At 36.9% G+C, this 23508-nt stretch overlaps 1 protein-coding gene across 1 annotated transcript in view; it reads left to right on the top strand.

The window, feature by feature from the left end:
* The window catches only part of LOC136877404 (DNA-directed RNA polymerase II subunit RPB2), a 247864-nt gene that overhangs the window by 165490 nt on the left and 58866 nt on the right, over positions 1-23508 (top strand). The window contains exons 15-17 of the mRNA XM_067151413.2: positions 3681-3774; positions 3989-4111; positions 14810-15028. Coding sequence (XP_067007514.1) covers positions 3681-3774; positions 3989-4111; positions 14810-15028 — 436 coding nt within the window. The remainder of the gene's footprint in view (positions 1-3680; positions 3775-3988; positions 4112-14809; positions 15029-23508) is intronic.

Below are 23508 nucleotides of genomic sequence, written 5' to 3'. Positions count from 1 at the left end.
ATTTTATCAAAAGCTTTTGCAAAGTCAGTATAAACTGCATCTATAGGAAGCCCTTCATTCATTGAATCAGAAACATCCTGAATAAAGTTCATAAGATTAGTCGTAGTAGAGTGCTTGGGATAAAACCCATGATGAAATTCTGATATGTTTGGTTTGATATGATTAAATATTCTAAGCGTATTTGTTCAAAGAGCTTTGCTGGAGCACATATTATTGAGATAGCTCTGTAGTTCTCAATTATCGAACTATTACCAGATTTAAGGATCGGAGTTAATTTTACTTGTTTTCTAAATTTCAGGAAATATTTGTGTCTAAATTATATATGGCACATTGTGGAACCATTAGCACCTCTGCACATCCTTTAATAATGTAAGGACGTATGTGATCAAATCCCGCTGATTTAGTTGCCTTAAGTTTTGTTTTGCGTCTTTGTACTCACCTTCGCGTATAGGAACCATCTGTAAACTGTGAGCAGTGAATATTAACCGGTTCAAAATATAAATCAGGATGGTTAGAATCTTCATTCACAAGTGGGGTAATCTCTTCTGAATACATTAATATTTCCTAGATAGTTGGACAGGACTAAATGAAGTGTTTTACCATTGGCATTTTTTACATTATTAAACGAACTGATTGAGTAAAGCATAAAATTAGCCAGAGCAGGGTATTTTGGTCCACAGTCAAGTAAATTATAGTTACTATCAGGGATCAAAGGTAAGTTAAAATCACCCGTTATAATAATATTATAATGTTGTATGAATTCAGTATGTTCAAATACTGCAAAAAAAAATTATACATTTCTACAGTAGATCAGAGTTTGGTGGAAAGTAAACAGTTGCCAGGAGACATACCATTTCACCTAAAATAAATTTAACACAGACACATTCGATGTTCTCTACATCAATTTCTACAAGAACAGATTTAAAAGTATTAGCAATAGCTATCAAAACACCACATCCTTCTTATGAACACGATCCCACCAAAATACATTATATCTTGTATCAAATATTTCCCCCTTATATACGCTCTTCCTCAACCATGACTGTTGCCATGATCATGTCATAATTACTAACAAGGACACTTGTGTGTATGTCACCCTATAACATTCTGATAGTAAAATAACATCTATCCTTTACAGCCATCTAAATCATACCAAATTCTTAACATCATCAGTCGTTCTAGGAGTATATAGGTGTCACTTACTTTCTTCCTAAGTTTAATATTTCCTGCATTATCCACCCACAAATATGCAAAATCTCTCTCCCTTTTTTACCTTTCTGGCTTCACTGAAAATAATCCTTCTGTTTTAAGTGAAATTTTGATTGACATAGATAGACCCCCCCCAGAGGTTAAGTCCAGTGTCAGCACAGCTCGAGTTACGTTTAATCTTACGCCTCTGGAGAAACATATCCCTGTCAAATCTTCTGACAATTTTCACACTAACTTCTGCGTTAGGTTGACGTACTGGCTTTTTTTAACCTATGACGTGTCGATCATATTTTGTCATAGTAACATCTAATGCCCGACCTACACTTTTCACTAAGGAGATCACATCTTCGTTTGGTGTTTCAGGAATCCCATGTATTTCCTGTGTATTTCGCCTTCCATATTGGTCTAGATCATCTATTTGTAGCTCTAAGTTGCTCATCTTGTTCTTTAATGCACAGTTCTGTGATTTAAGGCTCTCAATAATTTCCTTGCATGATTTCAGTTCTTCTCCATGGCTCTTGAGTAGAATAAAGTTTTCTTCCAGTTTCTCGTGAACAGAGTTCAGTGATTTACCAAGCTCTACCTCAAGATTCTTACACGATTTCTTAACTTCTTTACTAATTGAAAACAGAAGTCTATATATCTCGCTTACAATCGTTACATTTTCTACAACCTTACTGCCCTCCTGATCACTCATGTTACCACGGGGAGTTTTCTCACAATTACTACATAACCACATCTCGTCATTGGATCGCAAGTTTTTCACATCCTCCTCCGTAAGATTTACACTTGCACTATGAAATAGATTACTGCATAACTTGGACTGAATTTTTCCATTTAAATCCTGACGTGCATACTCGTTATAATAGATTCAATACAATACACTTTTACTCCTTGAAAACATTGAAAATTGAAGTTGTAGTAGTTTGTCACAATCTATAGTTCACTTGACCCCACAGAGGTGTTTACGATTAAAACAGGATTAAGACAGATGGTTTATCGCCATCACTTTTCAACTGTGTTCTAGAATATGTGATGAGGGAATGGTACAAGGAAAATCCTAAGAACATAAAAATTGGAACCAAGAAAGATCAAATAAACTTAAATTGCTTGGGATTTGCAGACGATTTAATATTACCGGCTAATAACATTCAAGAAGTGTGAAATCAAATAAGTCTACAAAATATAGCACAAAAAATAGGACTCCAGATATCATTTGAAAAAACTGAGATAATGGTAGCAGATCCACATAACAGTACATAACAGGGAAGTAAAAATAGTGGAACAATTTAAATACCTAGGAGAAATTATAACATACAACTTGAACAAGAAACCTGCATGGCAAGAAGGAACTAGTAAAACAAGAAAAGCTCAAAAATTAACATGGTCTACATACAACAAAAAATGTCTATTGATCAAAACAAAATTAAAACATTACAAGATGGTGGTTTAACCAGAGGTGACATATGGAAGTGAAACTCTTTTTGAAGTAATTCAGAGAAACAGTCAACAAAGTCCTAAAAGTAGAGAGAAGAATAGCAAGGGTATGCATACAGTAAATGAAAAATATCAAAAAGATGGACAGTGGTGGATAGTCCCAAATGAAGTGATGTACAGAGAACTGGAGTTCAACATCACAGATTCTAAACAGAAGAAGAGGATCTCCTCCTTTTTGGTTACATTATGAGGGCACCAGAAACCAGATCACCAAGAAAAATTGTAGAGAAACTCCAGAATCTGAAGCAACATGTAGGATGGATTAAGTAAATTAGAGAAGATATGGAAGAACTACAAATAACTCTGGATGATTTGCAAAACAAAACAGAAAATTTAAAGAAACTGAAAAGAATAAAAATAAGATTTAAACCAAAAATAGACAAACAACATACAATGAAAAGGGTATTTACAGATGAGAAACAAAAGAAATGATGAGAACGAATGGAAAGTTACTGGGCAATTTGCAAAGAAAATGTAATTGTACAGTCTATGGAAGCTAAATAAATGAATTAATGAATATCAAAGAAGATGACCAGAAAATGATTGACTGAAGTGATCGAAAGAGGCCAAGGAAGAAGACATTAAACAGGACTTATCGCTACTGCATTAGATCCCCTTAGGCGGACATGAAAGGTGATATATCTCTTGGCAAATGAGTCACCTGGCTGTGCTATCACATTCCGTATAGCTGCCCAGATACTCGTCAAAAGCTAACAAAAAAGACCTTGTAGTTAGGAGATGAATTGTTATTGCTTGTCATTTTCTTAGGTCATGCTTCATATTGCACTCACAAGCATGTAAATTACCAGACCTTAAAGTGCATGTTACAGTTGCGAGCAAATTTGCTTCTTTTAATTTTTAAGGTCAAGATTTTTGCCTAATATTTAGAACATTCATTGGAGTTATTGGTACATAAATATAGTTGTTTATCAATTTATTGCTTAATTTTAAACTTAATCGTCCTTTCTTTAAAGGTCTGTTTTCTTCCGATCCTACAAGGATGCTGAATCTAAGCGTATTGGTGACCAAGAAGAACAATTTGAGAAACCTACAAGACAGACATGCCAGGTGATGATTTTTTTTGAAACGTTCACTGAAGACTTTTGCAATGACTCTTTAAAGCCTTTGGAAAATATTGCATGTTTGTGAAAAGAGATATCTATTAAAGTATCTCATCCAGTTCATTTCTGGTGCAGTTAGCACAATTTATTTTCCTATTACTGTTTCTTTCTTTCTTTCTTGTGGTTTATGAAAAATTTGCATCTGTTAAATTTTTGTTTAGGGTATGCGGAATGCTCTTTATGATAAGCTGGATGATGACGGCATCATTGCACCTGGAATTCGAGTTTCTGGAGATGATGTGGTCATTGGAAAGACAATAATGTTGCCTGATACTGAAGATGAGGTAATTATTATTAAGTCACTCATTAACAGTGAGTTGGTACTATTTTATTAATAATTTTATTGATAAATAACATATTCTAGTTCCAACATGGAATGGTCAAAAGCATCTAGAAATCTCCTTGAAATTGTCCTCTTAAGTGTTCCTCGGATATACTTCCCTTCAGTGGACATTAGGCCCCACACCCATCCTTGATTTTTATGATGACTAGATTACTGTGGAGGAGACTTTTCTAGCAGATTGCAAAATATCTCCGGGGGAATGACAAACCATTCTTCCTGCAGTGCTGTAGCAAGTTTAATTAGTAATATGGGTCATTGGCGTCTGGAGTGAAGCCGCTGTAGTGGTTTGTCCCAGAGGTGTTTGATAGTATTGAAGTCGAATCTCTGGGCTGGCCACTCCACTTCTAGAATCTTACTGTCCACAAAACACATGCAAACAGAGCATTATCATGCTGAAACAAACAGTAACCATCTCTGAACTGGTTTTCTGCCATCTGTAGTAGGCCAAAATGTCCTTATATCCTTGTGCTGTGTAGTATTACGAGGAGACAAAGTCCCTTCCATGAAAATCTCTCCCATATTGTCATCTCACCTCTGCTGTACTTCACTGTAGGAATTGTAAAGGCTGGCATGTATCGTTCGCCACACTCACTCTCCCATATGACTGCCACATTGTATAGTCATTCATCAGTCCAAATCATGCATCCCTGGTCATCCCCATAACAGTGGCAGTACTCTACACCACTGAATGCAGTGCTTAGAGTTCTCTAGTGAAATGTGTGTGATACGTGGGCTGGTGCCTGAACCTTGAACCCCAGTCGTGTGATCTTCCAGTGCACATTTAATGGCTCTGTGGAGATCATGGGTGATAGTATCATATGATGTCATGCGATTATCCCGTACGCCTTTCTTCGTTGCTTGATGGTCCGTCGGTCAACACTTAGCCTGCCCGGACATTATTTAGTTGTGGTTATCTCTTCCTGTTTCCACTTCAGTCACATTCTCAATTTGAGAAGGCTGAAAATGGCCCTGACTGATTGCTTACTGCATACCTGCCAACCCTTCTGATTTACCCGGAAACTTTCCGGTTTTTAACTCCTCTTCCGATTTTCCAATTTATTTTTACTTCTTCCAATTTTTGACTAACATAATCTCTAGTATGGCCAATACTCTTCCCCTAGGATAAAGGATAAATTTGTACGTGCTTGTGTAATTTACGAAACCTCATTTTCAACCGTATTTATGTGATACTTTATTCCGTGAATGTTTCGTCCGTCGCAATAACCATTCTGTATTTGAAGACACTAACCTCCCTTGCTCTACCTTTTCTGCAAGTATCTCATAGCACTGAACAACATCAACCCCTCAAGTTCCTTTTATAGCAGCAGCAGTAGTCATAGTGATTTAGAAAAGTATAAGTTTGTTTATTCCTTTGCCTTATCTTTAGTGAATGGATTACTTGAATGTACATTCCTGAAAATCATATTCAGTACAGATCAAATGGTAAAATTTAGTTCTTAGAACCCTACTGTTGAACTACAGTATTAGCACTTGTTTTTACTATAATTGCTGTTACTGTAACTTTTAAAAAAAAAAAAAAAAAAGAAATTTAAGTAGTGATGTACCGTAATTATTCACTCGCTATAAGTTGTTAATTGATAACATTTTAGTACATACTGTAGATTGTCTGTTTAGTACTTCACCTTCAGATGTGTAATTAGTAGAGCCCAGATTATATATAATTACATATTCTGTTCCCGTATATGTATCTACAGAAAAGCTAAAATGTCGGCGAATCACACTAAAAGGACTATTATTCGAGGAGTTTAAAGTTACACATTTTTTACATATTTTGGTACATAATAAATATTTTGATAAATATTATATATTTTAAATATTTTGAAGGATATTGCGCATTTGAAAGAAAACAATTATTTTTTCACTAATTTTACATTGATTTAAGTTTTTTAATTAAACACTTGAAAATAGTTTTTAAGTCTCTAACATCTAAAAATAATTTAAAGTGAGATATTTTGTGAAAGAATCGCACCCTTAGGTATGTTGACGGTGCAAGTATTGGGTATCTCGAGCTGTCTATCAATCTTCCCTTGCACAAACTTTGTCACATTGTTGTCCTCTCAGATTTAGTGACTTCTTTTGTGATCCATTCGCCAGTCCTCGGTTTAATGTTGCGTGTCAAAAGCGCCTTTTCCCTTTCTTTCTTTTTCTTTCTTTCTTTCTTTCTTTCTTTCTTTCTTTCTTTCTTTCTTTCTTCTTTGATTATTTTCCATGCTTCACTTCCATAAAGAGCTACACTTCATACAAAAGTCTACAGAAAGATTTTTCTAATAAGCATATCTGTTTTTTATGAGATGAAATTTATTTTCTCTTAATAAGGACCTTCCTTGCTTCAGCAAGTCTACAATTAAATATTTCTTTGCCGGGTAATTTGAAATACATGCCTGTGACTTTATGTGAAGTTGAAAGGTCTTTTTATATATATAAGAGCAGCCTAACAGAGAGAAGGCATTGGATGACTGCAGAAAATTTGGAAAAACATTTAGTTATTAACTGCACCTCCAAATGAAATTTAGAGGTTGACTAACATCTGAATTTTAACTTTTCTTTAGTTTCGTTTCCTTTTCTGTGTATAAGAATACATCAAATGAAATCCAACAAATAAAGCTTAGATATTAATTACATATTTTTTATTTATTACATATTTAACTACATATTTTGTCAGTTTTAGCTACATATTTATGTACATATTTGTTATTTTTATATTACATACAATCTGGGCTCTAGTAATTAGTACTGAATGGATGAAACCATATTGATTCCAGCCTAGTGTTCAGGCTGATGAAGCCAATTACACTCCTCCAGGGCAATGATAAATAATTGAGGAGTGTTAATAGAATTAAAATGACTAGAAAAAATGATCCTGGAGAAAACTTGTCTTGCATCTGTTTTGTTTGTTGCAAATTTCACATACAGTGGTTGATAAGATTTGAACTTGGAATACAACAGAGAAATGCTGTCACCTAATTGTACAAGCCACTGAGGTCTCATTAATGATTATTACTATAATTTTATGAGTTATAACAAACTATAGATTTTGTGTAAGTGACTATAACTTTCAGTGTGGGTATGATGGAATTGACTCGCGAATTGAGGGAAAGGGGAGTGAATCTGCACATTTCTTATGTTTGTCATAGACCTCTGGCAGCAGGAAGTAAAGCTTGCAAATCTGTAAAGAGATGCCTTTTAACAGGAGAAATGCTTAGAAAACTTCTCTTACGGGCACATGGTCATCAGGATTGGACAGTGGAATGCTGGAAGAAAGTTCTTTCTCGAGAGTCGCTTTGAAGTGCAGAGACAGAGGGTTCAGTATATGTGCTGAGCAAAAATGAGCCACCAACTTCGGCATATTTGCAACAGGCTATTAAACACCCCATGAAGATGATGTTTTGGGGATTATTTCACACATGAAAGGACTGGGACCCTTAGTACCAGTTGGCAGGATGATTATTTCTGATCAGTACATCCAAATACTGGAAAGGAGATCTGTTGGTCTGCTGCAGAAGAGGTCTTTGAATGGTGACTGAATTTTTCAGCAAGATTTGGCTTCTCCTGTATGAACGTGGCTTTGTTCCCTGGATACCGTTACTTCAAGAAAGCAGTAACCGCAAAAGCCAAGGCACAACAACACTTCCTACCATGTGCAAAACCAAGCACCAAACGCAAAACCCCACCACTCCTCCCTGCCCCCAAACCGCAACCAAGTCAACAACACCCTACTGCATTACTCGTCAACCTCCTCAACAACCAATCCAACCCACTTCAGGGCCACCTCGGTGGATTGAGTAGCTGAGTCCCCTGAAAAACCCCAACCCAAGTAACAATATACCGCACACCGCCAAGATACACTACCCACCCTCCATGAGCTTAAAAAAGTGCTCACTTCCTCATAACATACCATCACCAGGTCTTCTAACACCAAACGGCCTTCCTAGCACAAAGATGAAGCAGTGGTTCTCGGAGACGAGGCGGTGCACACGCCATACACGCTGCATCTCAACGATGCTATTATTCAAAATTAACATCCGCACACCCACACTAAAGTAAACTCACTGTTTAACTTAAGTGGTAGTCACTGCACAACACGGTTGGTAACAGTCTCACTGTTTACAGATAGCAACATTGGAAGTGGTCAGCACTTGGATGGATTACCATCCAGTACTACCACTTACCGATACACACAATTGCTATTCACACAACAACTCAGCCATGGACTAACAACAGCGAAGATTTCAATTAAGCCAAATGTTACAGCAATACATAATACAGACTCAAATCTCATTATTATTATTATTATTATTATTATTATTATTATTATTATTATTATTATTATTATTATTATTATTATTATTATTATTATTATTATTATTATTATTATTATTATTATTATTATTATTATTATTATTATTATTATTATCAATTATAAACTTATTATTCTTATACTTATTGTTCTGAAAAGACCAGGTGAGGAGCGCAATAGCGCACCGGTACTGGTATCACATTAGGCCCCCCTCAGGGGTGCCCAAACAGAAATTTGTCAATATGGACAGATTCGAATATCTTGTAATTGACTATTTTGCCAAAATTTTCATACAGTTATTCGTTTCTGGTGAAATAATGACATTCTGCATATTTTTTAGCTTTGGTGTCTGTCTGTTTGTCTGAGTTCTTATAACTTGAAAACTACTGGATATATTTCTACCAAACTTGGTACAGTGGAACCTCAATTCTCCGGTTTTGGAGGGACCATGGAAAAAAACTGTACAATAGGGAAAACGGAAAATCCGGGAACGAATGAACCATCAACAATTTGGCTAAACATCACAAAAATAAAATATATATACTTATAATCTTACAAACACCCCTAAACCAAACCAAACCAAACTAGTCCCAATGGGCCTTCTGCCTACCAAGCGACTGCTGCTTGTTCCGAAGGCCTGCAGATTACGAGGTGACGCATGGTCAGTGTGACTAATCCTCTCGGCCGTTATTCCTGGCTCTGTAGACCGGGGTTGATATCTCACCATTAAATAACTCCTCAGTTGAAGGTATCTGTAATCATAGAATGAGTGAACCTGGAACCAGCCCTCATATCCAGGTAAAAATGCCTGATCTGTCCGGGAATCAAACCCGGGCCCTCCGGGTGAGAGACAGGCAAGTTAGACCGCCGGCTTCAAACATGAGTTACTGGTACGCGACTTAAAAATCTCGAAACTTCACATTCAATTTTACCGGGAAAACTTTGTCAGTTTCCTCTAGAAATTTCTTTCAGTTCCACAACTTTGATCAGCCAGAAACAATTTTTTTTTTTTTAATCTGATACCCGTAACGCCAAACAACAATTGACCACAAGTAGTTTTAAATTCTCTAATCTAATAAAATAAAGCGCATTAGATACCAAAGCGCCCAACATAACGGCGAAATCCCTTTTTTTAATCTTCCATTGTAATTTGGTCACCGGTATACTGTTCGTAGTCAGTTTATGGAAATCTTGTACCCCGTAAATTAGGCCTACATTGACTTTTAAAGGTTATGTTGAACTTTAGAATATGGTTTTGAATATAAGTATCGATCCTCAAGTTTTCGAATGCATTATATTCAGTTCTGCCTGTCGCTAATCACAATCAAATTGGAAAGAGAAAAAATAGCATTAACACTTCCGAAATTACAGTTATTCACGACCTTGAGCTCAGCTGGAAAGCGTGTTCGTTGTACAAGTCGGTACAACTGTGAAATGTTACATAGTAGGCAGTTTTTATAACATTTTAACACAGAAACGTGAAATTCCCAGTCTTATATTAGGATGAAAACAGTAATAGGCAATCGCAAAACCTCCCATGGCTTTATGTATGTAAGGTACCCTACAACATCTGTTCTGCTGGTCTCGATAACATAATCGTAAGTAAACTCTTGCAAGATTAAAATTATTGTCGACCTTTTCAGTACAAATATATATTTTTAGTGGTTAAATTCTACATGAATTAAACACACCAGTTAGGGACATGTTTCGCCCTAGGGCATCTTCAGCCTATATTAATCTTAAGGTCAAGAATTAAAACTATAAACATTGAAACTTGTATTAAACTAACTTAATAATAAATACAATTGTCTTATGCTATTTACATAGTTTACAATTTGTACAGTATGTACAATATGTGCATTAACTTTGCCAGAATTTATGAACAAGGAATTAACTTATTTTATAATGACTAGACTTCCAATTGTGGACTGGTTTGATCACAGCATGAATTGGGGTTTCTCAAATTGTATTGACTAGAATTTATCACTGCTGAGTTGGGATTTCTTTAGCTGTTATGGTCGCCTGAGTTGGAAGAATTTTTACAAAACCGGAATCTTGGTTAAAGTCATTAATATTCAATTTATAGTCCACATGTAGCACTCATCGGAGACAACATTTGGGCAAAAAATAAATGAACCTTATATAATTATACAATTATATAAGGTAATTATATAAGGTTCACTTATTTTTGGCCCTAATGTTGTCTCCGTTGAATGCAACATAAGGACTATAAATTGAATATTAATGACTTTAACCAAGATTCCGGTTTTGTAAAAATTCTTACGACTCAGGCGACCATAACAGCTAAAGAAACCCCAACTCAGCAGTGATAAATTCTAGTCAATACAATTTGAGAAACCCCAATTCATGCTGTGATCAATCCAGTCCACAATTGGAAGTCTAGTCATTATAAAATAAGTTAATTCCTTGTTCATAAATTCTGGCAAAGTTAATGCACATATTGTACATACTGTACAAATTGTAAACTATGTAAATAGCATAAGACAATTGTATTTAGTATTAAGTTAGTTTAATACAAGTTCCAATGTTTATAGTTTTAATTCTTGACCTTAAGATTAATATAGGCTGAAGATGCCCATAACTAGGGCGAAACATGTCCCTAACTGGTGTGTTTAATTCTTGTAGAATTTAACCACTAAAAATATATATTTGTATTGAAAAGGTCGACACAATAATTTTAATCTTGAAAGAGTTTACTTATTGTATCTCCAATATGGAACAAAATGAAATTAGTTACTTGTAACATAATCGTATACGATAATATTAAATACTAAATTTGTGTTACTTAAGAAGGAGCAGTTTCGATTCGTGCCTATACAGTGCCCTGCGGGAAGTGCCGAATACGTGTTCGGTGATACACTCAGGAGGGGAGGGGAATGTAACCCTGGACATAATGTGCCTTAGACGTTTTGCAAGTACGAACATTTCATGAAACTCGTACCTTCTTCAAGTAGAAATGTCGAAATGCGCTCTGTCTCCTTCCAGTTGTTGTGGACACTCTCTGCTTTATGATTTCCAAGGATTCTCTAAATAATACCACCCGAATGCGATGCTAAGATGGTCCCTTATGCAAGTTCACCGCCGATCGCTTTTCCAGTACGGTACAGTACTTCAAGTTACCGCATTGACGGGACTTTAACACCAAGATCTGAAAGTATGCTGTAGCTGTACTTTCGCGAGATACAGTTTCTTAAAAAACGCATGATCGAGGATTTTTTCTTTTTTTTTGCTAGTTATTTTACGTCACACCGACACAGATAGGTCTTACGGCGGATCGAGGATTTAGCGTTGATGGGACTGAAATTTCTGGACGATTGATCCGGGAATAATTTTTCGAGGAATGTATAATGCAGGATTTTTACAATGTGATTTAATTAGGATGCTCGCGGGGCCACATAATTTGAACTAATAATACGAGACTTCACCTGTCCTTATGTAGGTTTTAGGGCCAATATTATTTCTGAATACCTAAATTTACAGGGGGTGTATCCAAAACCAGAACTTTGATTTTGCACTCCCACAACATATGCACATCCAAAATTAATGGAAATCTACCATCCTTAATAGAAATCAATTTCTAAAACTTTTTTCTCACGTACATCATAGGATTAGTAAGGGAGATATCATTAACGGACAGTCTTTCAGCACAAGTCCCAATGGACTTAGCTGAGATGAGCTACGAGAAAATATCAAAGGACCAGTCATTTAGACTCTAAATATGGTGTCTTATGGTAGAATCCACTTGTCAATATGACATACTATTTAGCGGCAGTTAATCTGTAAATGAAGATCTGCAATATTCTAAATATGCATACTCTTTTCCTATGTCTATATATATACATTGACATCGATTTGTAGCAATCAGGAAAGGGTGTGTCTACTATTGTAGTCAATACTTCCCACACTAACTTTGACTGGCAGTAGGAATGGGGTCCTTCTCCAACTCCTGTGTAACTGTCATTAGTAAGGAGGGGCCTACCATTATGCTGAATAATTCCCTTCTTGATTTGATTTACAGAAGACTAGGGACATGCAGTTTTGTTCAAAACTCCCCTACCTGATTGTGTTTGGCTCTGGGCCAGTATAAACAAAAGTACCCATCTAAAATGTGACTGGCATTATGCATAGTTACCTGCTATTTTAATGGAAATTCACCAACTTGGTGTGACTGGCAGTAGGAAAAGGGGCCTGTCATTATAATAACAGCACAACTCAATTTTGGCTGGCAGTAGGGAAGTTGCCTGCCCTTATATTAAAAGCTCCTCGACTGTAATCTGTCTGGAATTAGGAAAGGGGGCCTGCCATTGTAATGAAAACTCCCCAAATCTATTGTGACCGCGCAGTAGGCAAGTGAGCCTGCCGTTATCATCACACATCACAACTCCATAACTCACACTTTACATTGGAAACAACATATGGGTGGGTACCTGTCCATGCAGTTTTTTTTTTTCTTCAGATAAAGCTAAGACGCATGGAATGTAAAAAAATGTTGTTCACTGCACGTACATTAATTTACTTCGATATCCGTATATACATACCTCGGCAGTGTAATATCTCGAGATACACTAGCCACAAAGGAGGTGGCAAATAGAGTGCAGAAGACCTCTCACTTTTACCAGTATCGAGCTCGATAGCTGCAGTCGCTTATGTGTGGCCAGTATCCAGTAATCGGGAGATAGTGGGTTCGAGTCCCACTGTCGGCAGCCTTGAAGATGGTTTTCCGTGGTTTCCCATTTTCACACCAGCCAAATGCCGGGGCTGTACCGTAATTAAGGCCACAGCCGCTTCCTTCCAACTCCTAGGCCTTTCCTCTCCCATCATCGCCATAAGACCTATCTGTGTCAGTGGGACGTAAAGCAAAAAAAAAAAAAAAAAAAAAAAAAACCTTTTACCAGCAAGTACGAACACTCCTCTTGGATCCCAAAGTACCAACAAAATCAAAGCTGGTGATGTTCAATCAGTACTTCATACCAATCTTAACCTTTGGTATTGAAACCTGCACCCTCACTAAGAAAGACTCATCAAGGTTGCAGGCATCCGAGATGGAGTTCCTTAGGTCCACAAGTCAAAAGACCAAACTGGACAAGTTGAGGAATGATGTGGTTAGGAAGGAAGCTGGGATTGTTACTTCATTGTTAGATCGGATCAGCATGTCCAGACTGAGGTGGTTTGGGCATGTAATGAGGATGGAGCCAACAAGGACAGCATATGTTAAATCGGAGTGACATGTGGCTGGGAAACGGATGGTGGGAAGACCAAGAACCCACTGGATGGACGTCGTAAAGATGGACATTGCAGATCGGGGAGGACACTGGAGGACGTCATTAACAACAGAACGTATCTCAGTAAGACAGAATGGAAGAGGCTCGCAAACAGTACCCGGGAAACTGGAACTGTAAAATGATGATGATGATGATGATCCGTCTACAATGTAAAATACTGTAGTGAAGCACGGTTACATTTCTAAGTTATTACTCAAGGCAACTGGACTTCCTGCTTAGTGTGTTGACCAGCTGAAATCTGTAAATAGAACTCTACATAGGCAATATATTTTCCTTAGTTCATGAATGAACTGTCACATTTACATGCTTAACCTCTTATCTTGTAAAACGTTTAAATCCTGAGAATATTTGGGCAGTCCCGAATATAAATATGTTTTGTGCATTTATACTGTAGTTACCTAACTAGCCACAAGATGGCATATAACTTCACTTTTACTTTCGAATTCTCAGACAAATTCCTGTCCCAATGCAAACTGGATGGAAGACAAGAAGAGAATCAAAATACTGTAAGCCTGTTTGTGTGAATATTAGGATGTAGCTCTCTCTGTGTATTGTTCCTTGCTTTAAAGCATATCATATGCCAACAAACATTTTAAATTGATTTATGCTGAAATGTGACAGAAAATTTCATGTTTTTATTGTAATGTATCTTGTTTGTAATTGTGAAGTGTCTTCTTTCCATAGTAATTCTTCTAGCACAGTCAATGAAAATTTTTGATGGTTGTTGCTCACAAAATATTCACTGCTGAAAGCATTTCATGGAATTTTCAGTTATTTTTAATAGCAACAGATATATTTTGGCTTTTAATGTTGTTTCTTTTAACATCTTTTGTAAATAATTTTGAAAATTATAATTCTTTTGAAAATTATAAATCTTCATATCTATGTTTATAATAAATATTACATTTCAGCAGTTAAAATAATGGAAATTTTTAGACCAACATTCTCCTTTTTATGTTAAATTACAGTAATAGGTTAACTACAAGGCCATTATATACACATTGGTGTTCTGTTCTAGTTGGAGGGAACAACAAAGCGTTTCACCAAGAGAGATGCAAGTACATTCCTTCGTAACAGTGAAACGGGTATTGTGGACCAGGTGATGTTGACCCTTAACTCTGAAGGGTACAAGTTTTGTAAGATTCGAGTACGATCTGTGAGAATACCTCAGATTGGAGATAAGTTTGCCTCTCGACATGGACAAAAAGGAACATGTGGCATTCAGTACAGACAAGAAGTGAGTATCCTGCTGTAATGGGAATGACTTTTTCTTCCTGAACGTATTTGTTATGTACTCGGACAGGCTATAAATTTGAAATTAGGTGTAGTTGTATGATATTAAACAAATCTTATCCTAGAAATTACTGGCCACCATTGCTTCTAAAGTAGACTTTGGGGGATTATACAACACTTCCAGCTATGATGCCAGCCTTACAGCATGAAATCACTTTTAATGTTTTCAGATCAACCTGTGATTATGCTGGAAGATTCCCCATCTTTTCAGTTTCAATTGCAGCACTTGCATAGGGAAGAATTAGCGGGATGTAACACTTAATGATATAGGTGCTGGGGCATCTGTTAGATATTGTTTGTGGTTGGTAAGTGTTTTGTTAGGGGGGCTGCAGGGAGGATATTTTCTAGATAGAAAAGTTGAGGGTAGTTTCTACCTGTTGTGATCACTTTCTTCTTGCATGTTTGGAAAGCATTACCCATGTTCTCAAGGGGATTGAAATTTTTCTCTCTATTTCTTCTTCTTCCTGGCCTCTTCCCCGCTTTATTGGTGTCGACACTTCGCATAGATTTGGCCCAGTTTTACGGACGGATGCTCTTACTGGGTACCAACCGTATGTGGAGGGATGTATATCATTATTGTGTTTATCTGTGGTGGTTAGTAGTGTGTGTTTTATGTAGATGAAGAGAAGTGTATGAAGACAAATATAAACGCACAGTCCCCAAGACAGAAGAGTTAACCACATACCATTAAAATCTCCAATCCAGCTGGGAATCATAGCTGAGAACCTATAAACTGAAGGAGAGTATGCTGACTTTCCTTCTCATTTGAAAGTTGCGTGAATGATATCCTTTTTTTTTAACATTCCTCAGACTTTCACGGTTTTTAAAAACTGCTATTTGATGCTCAGGTTATAGATTTCATCCACAGAATGTTCAGATAGGTGAGATAATGTGTAGCATATGTTTGGGATTAGAACAAATATGTTGTTCTTTTTGGTTTGCATTCAAGAGCCTGGATAATGTAGTGAACTGCATGTTATAAATTGGTGTGATATAAATTGAGTCATGTTTATTGTCTTTGATGTTCATTTTGATTAGGATCTAAGATAGAAAATGCAGTTTCCAATATATCTGAATCATTTTTACTGTACAAGCTATAATGTAGATCCTCCTGAGGCCCAACATAGTTCAGGTTGAGAGATTTTGATGAAACTTGTTTATACTTACTGAAATAGCTTAATAAGAAGTGTTTTGGAGTAATTTTATGATGTTGATGCCCAAGGGCTTTAATGAGGACTGTCCATTTAAATGGACAATGGGTCTTCTTTCGGTAAACATTTTAAGTGGACTTATTTATTTCTCAGTTTGTAATATTCCACTTATTAATTTTCAATAGGGCCAATGACCTAGATGTTAGGCCCCTCTAAACAACAAACAAGCATCAATTTTCAATAAATATCAACCAATTTACATAAAATAAAGGGAAATCAAGAAAATATACAGGCACATAAGCATCAAACAACAAAATGTGATACAAGACGTTTGCCATAAATTAAATAATAATTTGGAAAGAAGGTATTGGAATCACCTTACATAGTTGCTACAAATACTTGCTATTGCAATGGATATTTAAAAATAATCAGTTAGAATGTACATACTGGTAAAGAAAAAGAACAAATATTACATAAAGCACATGATAATGTGAGGTTTTATGACTTGATTTTTCCCTTCAATCAGTCATCACTTTTCATGGAACTCTGAGAAACAGTTGTTTTTTGTAGTGACGCAGGAGTACTTTTCACACCGCCGGCACATTACTTTTGTTTATCATCTGTTTATTGGGTTAAAATCTTACAATGGCTACTAAAGCATTGATGTACAGTGTAAAAGTTGAGGCTATGGCAGAACAACAAATAACGGCACCATGTCTTCATGTCCAATAAAGTGGATATACAGTAGATTTTAATCTGTATTTTCATCAACTTACTGCATTAAAATCTCGTAGTGATTACTAAAATACTAAAATATATAGTTATTACTTTCATTTTAGGCCAATACACATATTTTAGAACATTAATGTATTTTTAATTCCATAAAGAATGTAGAACAGTTACCAGACATGATGATGCTCCATGGAAATACATTGGGCCGATTGCAGAAACGATGACTAGTTTTAAACCTTAGACAGTGTCTACCTAAACAAGGTCTAAGTTGCACAAGGTCTTCCATTGCTTAAACAATGTTCAGCCGGTGTTTAACTAGACATCACTTAAAGTTTAAATATTTGTTCAAAAATGGAGATAGAAGTATCTATAATGCAATCCTTTGCTTGTTACAATCAATGAAAATCGTTGGTGCATGCGCCGGAACACTAGTCAGCTGTTGTTTTCCTACACATTACTCAAATATGGCTAAGCATGAGCATGACTTTCCCACAGATAAGAATATTGCTTTCGGTGGAAATTATATCTCATATTATTATCGACAGTAAAGTGACACCCCACTGTACGAGAAAGTGTAGCTTTGATTATACTGTAGTGTTGTTACGGTGAGGGCTGTTATTATGGCTATGGCTCTTCTTCCCCAGTCCTTGCCTTTTCCTATCTCATAGTTGCTGAAAACATATCTGAATTAGCACAACGATTATCCAAAAAAAGGAGAAACCACACACAACCTACTCTTTAGTTGTCACTATTATTTGTGCTTACTTGGCAGTAAATATATGTGAATCCCTCCAGGTTGATGTATGTGACAGCCCTCTGACTTGGGGACAAGTTATTCTGATATGTATGTAGTCGAAGTGACCTATAATTCCATGGAAATTGTCCCATGTGTAATAAAATATATCGGATGCCAAGAATTGTAGTCAAGTTAGCAGTTACCAGACTGTGCCTTAGTCTCAGGAAATAAGTCTCTTGAAAAGCAACATTGTATTTTAAGCTGTACCAGTACCTCCCAGAACATTTCAAGTGAATTGTTGCCATTTCGCAGCAAACGACCCACAGAGAGGCCACAGGCCGTCGGACTTACCTTTCTTCCCAGAATCGCCTCGACGTGATAATTCAAATTACAGTAGAAGTCAGTTATAGCGAGAATTCATAACAGCGAAAAAATTACTCCCTATAACGGATTGTCGTTATATCAGATTTTTGTATAAAAGTCAGAAAACCCACCATGCACATTAAAATCGGTATGAAAAGACAATCAGTTTGTTCAAAACTTGCGTTTCCGCAGATGGTATCCAGACTACGGCTTACTTGTTTGTTATTTTTCAAAACCCGATACTACGTGAAAGTGTGTGTTTAATTTCATTCTAAAAAATATATAGTACCATATTTCTCCGAATCCAAGATGAACCCCACTTTTCCCTTCAAAAAATTTAAATCAGGCTCCAAAAGTACTTTGTAAAATCATATGAATGCCTTTGTTGTACAGTAGGCCTACACATTTTTCGACTATTTTTAAATGCTGAACATTAACTTTCGTCGTGCCGTAATTTTTGCGGCTGCACAAGTATTATTTATTTCCGCGGGTTTAAAGACCATTAACTTAAAATTGGCATCATAATACCGAAGCGAACCCGTTGAAAATTTGCCGGCAATACCTATTCCATGCGTCTCTACAATACAACGATCCATCAGAAAATTATTCTTGATGTCTATAAACCTGTTACTTTTACTCAGCGTCAGATATAACCGGCTACCGCTACACGCACGTCTTGCTTGCCGGGTTCGGCCATATTCAGCGGCTAGCGATGTATGGGCCTAATCGCGGACATTGAAAGTCAACGAATGAGTTTACTGCGCCACGGTATGGCCATTCCGCCATTGCGTTTTTCGTGCACATACCTCACAATTTCATCTTCAACTTCTTTAAAGCGTCCTTGTTGCGGACTACTGAATGCATTTTTTTGTACAGTACGGTATGCATTTTTTAGTTCTTTGTCTTTACGTTAACGACAAATATTGGCTTTAGTTAGGCCTATGCCTATTTTCTTGCGGCTGCACAATTATTCTACATTTCCGAGTGTTTAATAACCGTTAACTTGGCATCACATCGACTAGAACCTGTTGAAAATTTGCCGGTAAAACCATTTCCATGTATCTTTACAATACGACTATTCATCACAAAAATATTCCTGCTGTCTATAAAACTTAATTTTACTAAGCGTCGAGTACAATAGACGCGTTATAACTCTGCCACTGAGTAGCTATGGCCTTTCTAAGAATTCGAAGGCTCGCATGTTTTGATGCCATTGTGCAGATTTGAGAAACGTTTTTGTAGAAGCTAATAGAATGCCATACTCTCTTCACTATTTCCTGAGATCCAGCGACGTTACACACAAGCACCGTACAACCGATTGTCGCGGCTAGCGATGTAGGCTATAGTAAAGAGGCGGTCGTTTAATGTCAACGAGTTTTGTGCGTGTGTGAAAAGAAGCAGCGTGATTACCGCAGTAGTTGCCAGTGGTATCCATTAACTTACCGTCAGGCCGCGAATGCAAGATAACCCTCGAGTTTTCGCATGAGATTCTGAGAAAAAAAATGTCTTGGATTCGGAGAAATACGGTGTCATTCCAGAGGTTTCTGTGGCAAACACTTCAGTTTTCTTCTTCAAACGGTGTCACCTAACCTAACCGTATATGTATTATGAAAACGTATTTGAAACGCATGTAGAGAAATGATAACCTACTCGCGAAAAATTTACATGTAAATAGCCTTTCCGAAATTTAACTAGACGCGAGAAGATATGAAAATGTCCTCTGAAATCAGTGATGTACTCTGCCATATCTTGAGGTGTATCACATTCTTACTTAATTTCCGTATATAACATTAAAATCAAGATATCGTTTACTTCAGTCTTTATTTTTAACGAGTTAACAACTGCTATCGGCCACGTTATTTACGCATTTATTACGAAAACGTGTTATCCTCTTTCATTTATAATTTTCTTTAGAGAACAGCAGTCGACGCGTATTACTAATCAACTCCAACATCGCCTTTAAATGTCGACGAGAGAGCTTGCAAAGGCACAATGTGAGAAAACTATACCGTACGAAAGATGATCGATCGCATTTTGTTGCAAACATTTCATTTTTCTTATTCAAACAACGTCACCTATCCAAACTTAACCGTACTATACATATGATGAAAACACACTTCAAGCGCCAGTGGAGAAATGATAACCTTCTCGCTATAAATTTTCATAATAACCTTTCCGTAATTTAACCAGACGCGAGAAAGTATAAACTACTGATCAATTAAGCACTATGCCATATCTCGAGGTGTATCCCATTCTTACTTTATTGCAGTATTTAGCCTCAAAATTAAGCGGTCGTTTAGTCAGCCTTAATTTTTAACGAATTAACAACCGTTATCGGACATGTTATTTACGCATTTATTACGGAAATATGTTCTCCTTCATTTCAAATTTTCTTTACAGAACAGCAATCGACGGGTATTACTAATCGACTCCGACATCGCCTTCAAATGTCGACGAGAGAACTTGCTAGTGCACATAGCAAGGAACAATGCCGAAGGTAATTGATCGCTTGCAATATCATCGCTGGGGTGCATAACTATCGGTAACGGAAAAAATCATGCGCGCTTAATCGCTCGTAATAATGGATGCATCAGTGATAAGGCTCTCGCTGTAACCAAAGGACGATACATAGTTTCATATAGGAATTTTGAAGGGACAGAAAAAAGGAGCCGTTATGGCGGAGTTCTCGTTATATGCCGTACTCGCTATAGCGGACTTCTACTAAATATGTTTCATGGTACATAACCTCTGATTGTGATTCACTCCTCATATTTGAGGTTAAACAGTTTTCTGGCCGGTTAAACATCGGTTTTAGACAGTGTCTAAGTGATAAATAACGTCTCTGTAATGTGGTAGCCATACTTAGACATTGTTTAACAGCAGACATTGTCTAAACACTGTTTCTGCAATCGGCCCATGATTCCTATACTGAGAGTCAACTCAAGACCTAAACGATCCCTTTGATGTTAGCCAGACTTCTGGTCAGTGAAGAGGCTTCCGCAGTGGTAAATAGTTCCTATGTTTGTTGCTTGTTTCTGCAGTCAGGAGCTTCCCTCAGTTTGGTTAGATATTCTGGTGAAGTGACTTGACCAGTTAAAAATGTTTGCGCTGTGAAAATATGGAAAATATTTCACAAGTTGCATGTTATTCGGGTTCGTTACCATCTCTTACATTTCATATATAGATGGCTGTGAATAGTTATTGTTCTCGGTGGTGTATGTAGCAAAATAAATAATTATTTAACACGAGTTAGATTTGTTATTGCATTGTGTACTTTTAAGCTTTGTTTGAGTTCATTCCATTGCTATTTAGTTCACATAATTTTTACGACGTTGAAGATGGATCCAAGAAAACTGTTGGCATTATTCACTGCAATAGCATGCTCAATATTCATAATGGCTTCCAGCTGTGAGCAACACGTGGTTGATGCTGTGACGCTTGAGCCATAAGTGAAATACTTTATGTTGAGTCATCAGTCCATAGACTGGTTTGATGCAGCGCTCCATGCCACCCTATCCAGTGCTAACCTTTTCATTTCTATGTAACTATTGCATCCTACATCTGCTCTAATCTGCTTGTCATATTCATATCTTGGTCTACCCCTACTGTTCTTACCACCTACACTTCCTTCAAAAACCAACTGAACAAGTCCTGGGTGTTGTAAGATGTGTCCTATCATTCTATCTCTTCTTCTCGTCAAATTTAGCCAAATCGATCTCCTCTCACCAATTCGATTCAGTATCTCTTCATTCGTGATTCGATCTATCCATCTCACCTTTAGCATTCTTCTGTAACACTACATTTCAAAAGCTTCTATTCTCTTTCTTTCTGAGCCTGTTAGCGTCCATGTTTCACATCCATACAATGCCATGCTCCACACGAAAGTCTTCAAAAACATCTTTCTAATCCCTATGTCAATGTTTGAAGTGAGCAAATTTCTTTTCTCAAGAAAGCTCTTCCTTCCTTGTGCTAGTCTGCATCTTATGTCCTCCTTACTTCTACCATCGTTAGTTATTTTACTACCCAAGTAACAATATTCATCCACTTCCTTTAAGACTTCATTGTCTAATCTAATATTGCCTGCATCACCTGCCTTCGTTCGACTGCACTCCATTACTTTTGTTTTGGACTTATTTATTTTCATCTTGTACTCCTTACCCAAGACTTCGTCCATACCATTCAGCAGCTTCTCGAGATGCTCTGCAGTCTCGGATAAAATAACAATATCATCGGCAAATCTCAAGGTTTTAATTTCCTCTCCTTGGATTGTGATTCCCTTTCCAAATTTCTCTTTGATTTCCTTTACTTCCTGTTCGATGTAAACATTGAAAAGGAGGGGGGAAAAACTGCAGCCTTGCCTCACTCCTTTCTGGATTGCTGCTTCTTTTTCAAAGCCCTCGATTCTTATCACTGCAGACTGACTTTTATACAGATTGTAGATAATTCTTCGTTCTCGGTATCTGATCCCAATCACCTTCAGAATCACAAATAGCTTGGTCCAGTCAACATTATCGAATGCCTTTTCTAGATCTACGAATGCCATGTACGTGGGCTTGTCCTTCTTAATTCAATCCTCTAAGATCAGACGTAAAGTCAGGATTGCTTCATGTGTTCCTACATTTCTTCTGAAGCCAAATTGATCTTCTCCCAACTCAGCTTCAACTTGTTTTTCCATTCTTCTGTAAATAATAAGTGTTAAAATTTTGCAGGCACGAGATACTAAACTAATGGTGCGGTAGTTTTCACACCTGTCAGCACCGGCTTTCTTGGGATAAGGTATAACAACATTCTGCCGAAAATTGGATGGGACTTCTCCTGTCTTGTACATCTTACACACTAAATGGAATAACCTTGCCATGCTGGTTTCTCCTAAGGCAGTCATTAATTCAGAGGGAATGTCATCAATTCCAGGTGCCTTGTTCCTTTTTAGGTCACTCACAGCTCTGTCAAACTCTGACCTCAAAATTGGGTCTCCCATTTCATCAGCATCAACAGCTTCTTGTTCCAGAACCAAATTATCTACATCTCTACCTTGATACAACTGTTGGATATGTTCCTGCCATCTTTCTGCTTTGTCTTCTTTCCCTAGAAGTGGCTTTCCATCTGAGCCCTTAATATTCATACACCTAGATTTCCTTTCTCCAAAGGTTTCCTTGATTTTCCTGTATGCAGCATCTACTTTTCCTAGGACCATACAACCTTCGACATCCTTGCACTTCGATATACTAACAATTTGTTGGTTATTTTGATCCACCTTTTCAATACAAATTTGTATTGAAAAGGTGGATCAAATTTGTATTGAAAAGGTGGATCAAAATAACCAACAAATTGTTAGTATATCATAGCATAGTTCAATACGGGTCTAATAATGAGATTAGTTACATGTAATCCTTGCACTTCTCCTACAGCCAATCTTCCTTAGCTACCTTGCACTTTCTATCC

The sequence above is a fragment of the Anabrus simplex genome, chromosome 7 (genome assembly GCF_040414725.1).
Source record: "Anabrus simplex isolate iqAnaSimp1 chromosome 7, ASM4041472v1, whole genome shotgun sequence".
NCBI lineage: Eukaryota > Metazoa > Arthropoda > Insecta > Orthoptera > Tettigoniidae > Anabrus > Anabrus simplex.
The sequence above is the reverse complement of the archived record's forward strand: the minus strand, read 5'-3'. Positions and strand labels throughout refer to the sequence as shown.